Source organism: Littorina saxatilis, linkage group LG11 (genome assembly GCF_037325665.1).
Source record: "Littorina saxatilis isolate snail1 linkage group LG11, US_GU_Lsax_2.0, whole genome shotgun sequence".
Taxonomy (NCBI): domain Eukaryota; kingdom Metazoa; phylum Mollusca; class Gastropoda; order Littorinimorpha; family Littorinidae; genus Littorina; species Littorina saxatilis.
The window spans coordinates 7,588,336-7,599,357 of record NC_090255.1 but is presented as its reverse complement, the minus strand read 5'-3'; the positions used below and the strand labels follow the sequence as shown (position 1 = coordinate 7,599,357).

Below are 11,022 nucleotides of genomic sequence, written 5' to 3'. Positions count from 1 at the left end.
TTACAGAACAGGATGGCAAAATGTTGCGACTTTAGGAGTTGTGTTTCTGGAAGAGGTGAGTTTTGAGTGCTCGCTTGAATGACTGTACTGACTGAGAGTGGCGAATGTGAGAGGGGAGAGAGTTCCATTGAGTAGATGCGCAAAATGCAAAAGTGCGTTGTCCATATGCTTTTGATTTTGTGTGTGGGATGACTAGGGTGCGGCTATCAGAAGAGGAGCGGAGTTGTCTAGCAGGAGTGTATACAGTGAGAAGTTCAGAGAAATAAGCAGGAGACGAGGCAGAGAAGAAGTGAAAGCAGAGAGTGGACAGTTTGTATTCAATGCGGGCTTGGATGGGTAACCAGTGGAGTGTGCGTCGAAGTGGTGTGATATGATCATATTTTCGTGCTTTGAGGATCAGGCGTGCTGCAGAATTTTGAACTTTCTGTAGTTTGTGCAAGAGGTAGTGTGGACAGCCAGAGAGAAGAGAGTTACAGTAGTCAAGTTTAGAAAGAACAAGAGAGCAGACTAGAGTGTTTGTAGTTTGAACGGACAGAGTATGGCGGATGGTTGCGATCTTGCGGAGTTCAAAGTATGCGGACCTACAGATGTTGGAGATGTGCTTGTTGAGTGTCATGTCTGAGGAGATGGTGAAGCCGAGGTTTCTAGCTGAAGAAGAGAAAGAGATTTTAAGGAAAATGAGTAAATATGTGTACCAAGCGTATAACATCAGCAAAACTGAGAAAGTACAGCACATTGGTTATCACATAAGAAAGTCTCTCTGTCTCTCTGTGTGTGTCTCTCTCTCTCTCTCTCTCTCTCTCTCTCTCTCTCTCTCTATCTCTCTCTCTCTCTCTCTCTCTCTCTCTCTCTCTCTCTCTCTCTCTCTCTCTCTCTCTCTGTAAATTTTGATTTTGAGCACAACATATTTGCCTAGGGACAGTACCAGGTGTGAAGGGTTTTGTTCACCTTTGTTCACAGGCTGTTGCTACTTATTAATCCAATTGTTTAAGTTGCTCAACCACAGACCTTTTTGTTACATTTAGTCAAGTTTTGACTAAATTGGTTTAATTTAAATTTGTGTAATGTTAAACTTGCGGGGTCCTTGTTTAAGTTGCTCAACCACAGACCTTTTTGTTACATTTAGTCAAGTTTTGACTAAATTGGTTTAATTTAAATTTGTGTAATGTTAAACTTGCGGGGTCCTGATTTGGCCTATATGGTCCGCAGCCTGGACCCAAAAAGCAACAGCTATCCGAAATCAAATCATGTTAAGTAGGCCTAAGTACTACGTTTGCACGCTACGCGGGCGTGACCCGTGCGTGGTTAGTCGAGACTATCTGAAATATAGTCGCGGCGACGACTGTTGACTGTTTGTTGGTGTTAATCTGTTACTTTGATGCCGACAGCTTGATTAAATGTTGTCATATCGCTTCACGCGACTTGTTTCTGGTCAGACACGTTACACTTATGAAGTAGGTCCAATTTACGTATTACACCAATTACCGCGAACGTGTGAGGTACAGAATACAAGACGAAAACCAACGCGGTTATGGAGACATTGTGCTTGCTGCCGCGCGAGCCGCGCGAGCCGAGAACATTAATTGTCCCTCTTTATCTTTGCCGCGCTGGCCGCGAACCCCATCGCGCGGAGGGTGTTTTAATAATAATAAGAAGAACATTTATATAGCGCTAAATCAAAAACTTTCGTTAAAAAGGCTTGCTCTAAGCGCTTGACATCTAAACTAAAACGTCATTCACACTCTTTACAATGATGTACAAGAACTTCATGTCACACTCTTTCATTCAGTATAGCACCATTCACACAGTTGTTATTCTGTACAAGACAATAAGTTAGTCTAACATTTAGAATGTTCATAAGATGAAAACAAGAGAAAACCAGACTGATTAAAACAACTGCTTAGTGCTAACAAAGCATGAATCTTAATGATAACGTAATACATGTTTAACTGTTAAGACCATAAAAAAACCTATATGCTAAAATAACTTCGAACTTTTAAGAACTTCTTATAAGATACACAGCACATCTAGATAAACACCAGAATGATAAAACAAAAGGCAACTCGTTAAAACTATTAAATGCATCAATGTCTAAAACACGAAAGACTCAAATATAAGATACACAATTCTCTAGAATTGTTTATTAAAACTGAAACCGACCTGCTCAAAGTAAACCATACCCACCCCCTCCCTACCCACCCCAACCCTCCTCCTACACTAAATACTAATTATTTCTACTCTTAACTTCCCAACTACACGTTATCCATAAACTTTCAGTTACTCAATGAACGAGTAGGTAGGCGAGATGAATTCAACAAGAGACAGGGATAAAGAGAGGAACAGAGACACAGAGGGACATTAAAGTGGAGCTAAGGCCAAAAAAAAATTTTGTCTGTTTCTGGTCACCCGACCGACCCTAAATTTCGGCGCCGACCCTAAACTTTTTTTTTCCAAACTCAAAATTTGTTTCCATTTGTCCAAGCTCAAGATGTAAGATGTCTCAAGTCTTCTTTTCTGTTTCATCATGGAAATATCAGACCAGGTAAACAAAGAAAAACATGTCATACTCTTTCAGTCTTTGTCACAGATTTGTAAATGTGTTGAGTGTCTTGTCTCTATGTATAGTGAATCCAGTCTCTTTGCGCGATTTTTAAAGTTAGTTTTATTGGTCTACATTTGGGGTAAAAAAATAAAAAAATAAAAAAATAAAAAATCCCTACCTACCTACCCTATTTTTTTTTTAGCCATGTTACCAGAAACAGACAAATTTTTTTGGCCTAAGGTGGAGAAGAGGGGGATTCGGTGTGTGTGTGTGTGTGTGTGTGTGTGTGTGTGTGTGTGTGTGTGTGTGTGTGTGTGTGTGTCTGTGTGTCTGTGTGTGTGACTGTGTGTGTGTCTGTGTGTGTCTGTGTGTGTCTGTGTGTGTGTGTCGATTACAAGCATTTTTAGCATGTCTGAACTCTCAGGGTTTGTGTTAATAAGCTTTCAAAATCACTCAGTAACTGTCAGGTATAGTTTCATGAGAAGTCACACTGTTGAACGGATTTTGAGAGCCACAACCCAACATCTGCCCTTTAAGCCCCGCTACTAACTACAGCCGAACCAAGCCGAACGAGGTCGGCGAACGTTCGGCGATCGTTCCACCGAACAAGATCTTTGTACTAACTAGTGGCGAAATGTATCTTTCGGATGAGACAAAAAACCAAGGTCCCTTCGTGTACACTACATTGGGGTGTGCACGTTAAAGATCCCACGATTGACAAAAGGGTCTTTCCTGGCAAAATTGTATAGGCATAGATAAAAATGTCCACCAAAATACCCGTGTGACTTGGAATAGTAGGCCGTGAAAAGTAGGATATGCGCCGAAATGGCTGCGATCTGCTGGCCGATGTGAATGCGTGATGTATTGTGTAAAACAAATTCCATCTCACACGGCATAAATAAATCCCTGCGCCTTGAATATGTGCGCGATATAAATTGCATAAAAAAACATTTTAAATAAAAAAATAAATCCCTGCGCTTAGAACTGTACCCACGGAATACGCGCGATATAAGCCTCATATTGATTGATTGATTGATTGATTGATTGAACTAGCCGTCACAACAATGTCACAGTGTTGAGCTCAAACAGCATCCCAGATTCTCGACAGTCGTGGATTACCACTGAGGGGATCTCCCTTGGACTCTTGACAACCACTGTTGACAACAGAAAGTAGTTCCTCGTGGTCGCCATCTTTGATTTGAGGTGCATTTCGAAATACACTTTTAATTATTTATTCACTGGTCGCCAGAAGGAAAATGTACACGTGGATGGGTCCATGTGTTTGCTTGATCATCTAAAATGTTGTAGATTTCATTCTCCTACGTTAAAGAATTAGCAGTTTATCGATCATTAACTGTATTGCCCTGTCAAACTTGATACATTCATTTTATCTAGAGGTTCTAGGCATCAATCTGTGGGAAACTGGTTTGATGAAGTGGTCAGGGTTAAAATCTGATTTTTCGGCTGCAGAGATTTGCCTGGTTGATATCCACCCTTAAGAAAAGAAATCTAAACAACCACCTCAATGTGAATGTCAGATTTGGATTTCATTCAGCATCCCTAAAAAGGAACAGTGGGCTTAAATGGGTTAAGACATACATATACAACTAGATGATTACCCGCTTCGCCGGGTATCGGCTTCGCCGGGAAGAAGTAGAGCCGAATACCAGGCTGCGCCTGGGACCCGGCTTTGCCGGGTGTACGCCGGCTTCGCCGGCGCACGAAGGAAATGAGATAAACGCGCAAAACACTGGAGACCTTCTAAAAATAGTAACGTGCAGTGACCTTCTAAAAATAGTAACGTAGTAACGGGAATATGGATTGACGCCACCCGGAGGAAGGGAGATAATCGCGGCTGAAAACACTGGAGAAGATAAGGAAGGGTTACTGGTAGTGGGTCCCGACAAAAAAAACACCCAAAACAATCAATTCAGCGCGCACAGCGCTGCGCGCTGAGAGCACGTGTTGAAATATCTCATCGATGAGGTTGTGTCCGGGGTGTAGCTGAATACGGTGTCCAAATTTGAAAAAGATCTACTGAGAACTTTGGCCGTGCATCGCGAACAGACAGACAGACAGACAGACAGACAGACAGACATACACTAGTCGTATATATATATAGATACAGCCTTACATCTGATGAGATGTGATATATTTTGGTGGTAACTTTGCTGGGTTTTTTTCAGTGCTATTAGGATATGATCCCATTTCTTATTGTGAAAATATCTAGATTATATTTGGAGTTTTATGCTTCTTTGCCAACAGAGTATTTCATGTGAAGTGGACAATATGTGAAAGCGGTATAATGTAGAGTTTGTGTGTGTGTGTGTGTGTATGTGTGTGTGTGTGTATGTGTCTCTGTGTGTGTGTGTGTGTGTGCGTAAGTGAGTGTGTGTGTGCATGCAGTTCTGTTAGCACTCTGTTTGGTTGTTGTGTTTGAATGTATTACGTACTAGAGGAATACCCGGCTTCGCCGGGAAGAAGTAGAGTCGAATACCAGGCTGCGCCTGGGACCCGGCTCAGTCAGGTGTACGCTCAGAGCACGTGTTGAAATATCTCATCGATGAGGTTGTGTCCGGGGTGTAGCTGAATACGGTGTCCAAATTTGAAAAAGATCCACCGAGAACTTTGGCCGTGCATCGCGAACAGACAGACAGACAGACAGACAGACACTAGTCGTATATATATATAGATTGAATGAACTCAAGCCAAGATATATTCCTGTGTAATGCACCTGGTTGAAATAAAATCTTATGTCTTATGTCTTATGTCCTGCATCTTTAGAATCATGTAGTGCAGAGATGAGCCCAAGTGTTCACTATTTTTTCAGCGGATGGGATGATTCGTGCGGCAAGGGATCTGAACTCATTATGCCGAAATTCCATCACGTTTTTCGTGACCTGCAAGGATTCTTTCAACGATGTGGTGGGGCCCACGACCATACAGGCATCACTAGAGGGTAAATAAAATGACAATTTCTTGATATGGTGTCAACAAAAGGAATGATTGGCAATTGGAACGTTTATCATTGACAACACAAAACGTTATATTTACTAGTACGTCGACCGAAAGGTCTTGGAAGAACAGACAGACAAACATTGATGGAATAAATAATTAACGCCGGTGTAACACGAGAAAATTACTCCCACGAAATTTTTACTCCGGAGTAAAAATTGTGCACGAAAATGTTATTCCCTTTACGAAAACAACTACTCCCCCATATCACGAGAAAATAACTTCCAACGACAGGTGTGTTCCGAGTCAACATTTCGGTCGAACATGTTACTCCCCTGACGAATAAATAACGAATAAATTAGTCCACCCTAACAAGAGCAATTTACTACTCACGCCAGGTGTACACAACTTTTACTCCCCTGTCCCCTGTTAGTCTTGGTGGAGGAAGGGGTGGAGGGAGGGTAGAGCGACATTTGTTTGCGCGAGATCGCATATTGGCATTATCCCTTCGCCCGCATCCCATTTTCGCGTTCGAGATTTTTACTGGAAGTACAAATTTGGGAAGTCAAAATGTCGTGGAGGGAGCAATTTTTTCGTTCCTTGGGGAGTTGTTTTCTCGTACGAAAGGTGTATTCAGAGTAAGAATTTCGTATGAAATGTTTACTCCGGAGTAACTTTTTCGTGGAGTAAAAATGTCGTGTTACACCGGCGCTTTGCAAGCGTGTCACCCGATCTTGAGATAAGTTCATTTGATTTGTTCTCAAGTGTTTGTCTGTCTATCTATTTCAAAGAACTGTGGGTCGACGTATTAGTAATTGTAACGTTTTGTTTTGTCAATGATAAATGTTCCAATTACCTAACATTGTCTTTTTTATATTGTGAATTGTGGAACGTTGGAAGTATATCTGTTTTTGAATTCTTGATCCGGTATAACACATGTCACGTGGCACATGTATACTATAATACAAACGCATAATATTATATCATGGCAAAAGGATTGTGAGAGATGTGAACAATACCCGTACATTTCGCCAAAGGAAATAATGTAGTACTTAGAGCTACACAAAGTTGTTGTTTCTTTCGTGGGGTATGACCCATAACATTATGTTTAAAAGCAATGTTTTGGGCACACACACAAAAATATGTGCATTTGAAGATTTGTGTTCACTCTGTTCACCTGTTTCGTGGGACCCAAATATTGCTCAAATCAGATAAACCCTTTTTTTGAGCATAAGAAGCTCCAATGTTTGAAAATATCATTCGGACCAAGATTCCCTGCTCCATATGACTGATTGATTGACCAGTTGATCAGTGATTATTTTATGAGAATGGTTGACTTGTTGATTGACAAACAAATTCGTTAATTGCCTGATTATTATGGGAGAGTTATTGACTGATTGATTGACAACATAATTAGTTATTTGCCGGATTATTTAATCAGTTACTTGATTAGTTAATTGACTGATTATTTTTATGAAAGTTATTGACTGATTGACTGACAAACTAATCATGTCATTGCCTGATTATTATGGGAGAGTTATTGACTGATTGATTGACAACATAATTAGTTATTTGCCGGATTATTTTAGGACAGTTGTTGACTGGTTGATTTTCCAGCCGTTCAGTAAATTGCCTGATTATTTTAAGAGAGTTATTTACTGACTGATTGACAAAATAGTTAGTTTATTGCCTGATTATTTCAGGAGAGTTATTGACTGATTGATTAAACAGCCGATCAGTTAATGGGCTGATTAGTTCATGGCAATGCACGGCAAGGCAAAAGTCAAGGCAACATTTATTTAAAACAAACTCAAGGGTAACATCAAATAGGTGAATTACATCAACAACAATCAATGACAAAAATGATAACAAGACACAGCTCTTATGAGAGTGGTTGACAAAATTGATCGACCAACTAATTAGCTAATTGCCTGATTATTTTAGGAGCCAACGATCAACCGTCAATCACCGGCATCAACTACAACAAAGACGTGCCAGAAGACTCGCCTGTTGGTACAGTGTTGGGCACCTTCTCTGTCGATGACGATTCTGATCCGTCCTGCCGAATAGCCACCAACCCTCCGGACTCGCTCCAGTACTATGACCTAGATGGTGAGTAATGGTGTTGTTGTTTTTACAGTGGAACCCCTCGTGTAAAGCCGAACATCCGTCTTGATGATTATGATTCCTGTCCCACACGGTCTTCGCCTATTAGGGAACTTTTTTTACACCCCCGGTATAGGGGTGTGTATAGGTTTCGGTCGATGTGTTTGTTTGTGTGTTTGTGTGTTTGTTTGTGTGTTTGTGTTCGCATATAGATCTCAAGAATGAACGGACCGATCGTCACCAAACTTGGTGAACAGGTTCTATACATTCCTGAGACGGTCCTTACAAAAATTGGGACCAGTCAAACACACGGTTAGGGAGTTATTGGTGGATTAAAATTATACAAGGACTTATAGAGAAACATTATAATGGTCAAAGGGAAATAACCTTCTCAGTTGGTGGCAGTGAGAATGGGTGCTGTGAGTATGGTTATTTCCCTTTGACCGACGGGGGTGTTTTTCCTACCTCGAAGGAATTTCTTGTTCTTTTCTTCTTCTGCGTTCGTGGGCTGAAACTCCCACGTACACTCGTGTTTTTGCACGAGTTGAATTTTACGTGTATGACCGTTTTTACCCCGCCATTAAGGCAGCCATACGCCGCTTTCGGAGGAAGCATGCAGGGTATTTTCGTGTTTCTATAACTCACCGAACTCAAACAGGGGTTACAGGATTTTTTTCCGTGCGCACTTGGTCTTGTGCTTGCGTGTACACATGAAGGTCACCAGCAGGTCTGCACATCATTAGGGAACTGCAATGGTTATTCGCCAACATCAGCCTTCAGGAGACCCAGCCTTGTTATAGTAGAAGGCCACAGAGCTAAATTTAGTGTCACGGATGATGATACTGCTCTGGCATGTCAAATAGCCACCAACCCTCCAGACTCGCTCCAAAACTATAATCTTGATGGTGAGTACTGTTTTGTTTAGCACAGTGGAAATCCCTTTTTAAGACACCCCCCCACCCACCCACCCACCCACCCCCTCTCCTCCCCCCCCCCCACCCACCAACCCTCCCCCCCCCCCCACCCGATCCCCCGTGTAATGCTTTGCTTTCTCGAAATGTGTGGTCAAAACCTTTAACATAGACCTCCAATTTAGACTCCCTGATTTTCTCCGATTTCTTCAGGTCTTAAATTGGGGGTTCTACTCTATCTAATTTTATATCAGCAGGTACAGGTGATGAGAGGTCTATCGTCGTGAGGTCCGCGCTGAACTACGAGCAGACTCAAACACGCGTCACCAACGTGACGGTGATTTGTAGTGATGGGCTGTGCTCGTCCAGCCCGGGATACTTGTACGTCAGAGTGACTGACGTCAATGAGCCTATTGACCTCAACCCCAAGAATTTCATTCTCAGCTCCTATGAAGGCAGGGTAAGCACTTCAAATGAAATCAAATCAAAATAACTTTATTGTCTCACATGGAGAAATTGCAGTGGTGGTGAATGTAACATAGAGACAAACGAAACACCACAACATTAATATATTTAAATATTGCTATTTCATATGTTACGTGGATTTCCATTGGTCAATTGGCCAAAACTGAGCTCATTGTAAAAGTGATATCGACGATATTTCCGTCGATATCAGTTTTGATATCGACGACCTCTTTATTGCTTCCCCACTTCAAAAACAAAAACACATACATTTAAAAACAAACAAATATATATGAAAATGTAATTATCCCAGAATTTTGTTGAGCAAGTGACTAAAGACTTGTTGAAAGAAAAGACATTTTTAAATACTGAAAAGTACAAGAAAAGAGTGAACCAAAAGACATAATAATTAGAGGGAGGGATATGGAACAGCCAAAACTGAGACAAATACTTTTGTAATTTCTTTACAGTAAATACAAAATGTCCAGAGAATTAGCAATATATCTAACATTGACTGACTGTGCTATGATATCTTCTGCTATGGTCTGTTGAGACAGTGATATCAAAATCGAGACAGGAGGTCGACATTTTGTCTCAACAGACCATAGCAGAAGATATCATCACCCAGTCCGTCAATATTGGGTAATATAGGTACTAAATAATAATATTGTTCCCCACTTACTCACTGCTTAACACCAGCTAATACTACAGTGGAACCCTCCCCCCCCCCCCCTTCCTTTTTTTGAGACCTCCACAAATCGGACAAAACCAGGTCTTAAAAAGGCGAGAGTCTTAAAATGGAGGTAAATTTACAGAGGTAATGAACAAAACATCTGAGAAAACAGGTCTTAAAAGGGCAGGAGTCTTAAATCGGGAGGTCTTGGGGGGGGGGGGGGGTCTACTGTAATCGTTGTGAAAAACTATTCTTTGTGAGCACTGACTGTATAATGTTGCTTTTATTTAATTTTGTTAAATCATACAAAAGTCCAATAAGAGATAGACTGCTGCTAACGTTCGAAATGTCTTAATCGGTAAATAAGAATTGTAGGGTATTGGAACGTTGAAATAATTTCATAAAGAAATATTGTGTGTGTGTGTGTGTGTGTGTGTGTGTGTGTGTGTGTGTGTGTGTGTGTGTGTGTGTGTGTCCATACGTGCGTGTGTATTTGCCTGCCTGCCTACCTGCCTGCCTGAGCGCCTGTCTGTCTGTCTGTTTAGATTGATATAGATCCAAAGTGGACGCCCATCGACGAAGACTTTAACGACGACCCTACCTACACCATCGTAGGGGGCAACACCAGAGGTCTGTTTGCTATCAACCCTACCACGGGAAAAATCACCTCCACCATTGATTACGACGTGGACGAAGACGAAACTCTCAAAACGGAGACAATCGTGGTACAGGTAAGCGAATGTAGTAGTGAAGTCTCTTAGTAGTGGATTTATGTTCGATTATGCTCTTTTTTTTATCGTATCTTTGTTGTGTGTTTTTTTTAAAAACGATGTGGTGCCAAAAGACAAATGTACATGCTATGTAAAATTATTAAAAGCCCCACAAAGGTGTGCATGGCACACTGGACAAAAAAGAGAGACAAAAGTTATCCTTTTACTTCAAATGTCAAGGTGACGGACGAAGCTGCTCACACAAGCACGACGACCGTGACCCTGTCCATTCTTGACCGCAACGACAACAGGCCGATCTTTGACACTACTGTCGGTCAGACCTTCTCTGTCCAAGACTGCAACGGGGCTGGTACTTCCCCCGGCAAACTGACCGCTTCTGATGCTGATTCCGCTTACCAAGGTGTGTATGGGATTACGGCAAGCCTTGACCATAATTATCTTTTGTTCTTCTAACTTTTACAGTAATTATGATAACTTTACAGGTACAATACAATAAGTATGATACCATTGCAAGCATAGTTACAGTGTTATATCAAGGTGCATGTTGGATTATGGCAAGCCTTGACCATGTTTATATTTTATGTTTTACAAGTTGTTTTTTGTCTCCTCACTTTTATGACATGATAACTTTACAGGTGCAAT

General features: G+C 41.3%; 1 protein-coding gene across 1 annotated transcript in view; it reads left to right on the top strand.

Annotated features, from left to right (window-relative positions):
* LOC138980808 (protocadherin alpha-C2-like) overlaps nt 1-9,007 on the top strand; it is a 13,977-nt gene extending 4,970 nt beyond the window's left edge. Inside the window, exons 5-7 of the mRNA XM_070353695.1 lie at nt 5,373-5,501; nt 7,442-7,609; nt 8,772-9,007. Coding sequence (XP_070209796.1) covers nt 5,373-5,501; nt 7,442-7,609; nt 8,772-9,007 — 533 coding nt within the window. The remainder of the gene's footprint in view (nt 1-5,372; nt 5,502-7,441; nt 7,610-8,771) is intronic.
* Nucleotides 9,008-11,022: the final 2,015 nt, after the last annotated feature.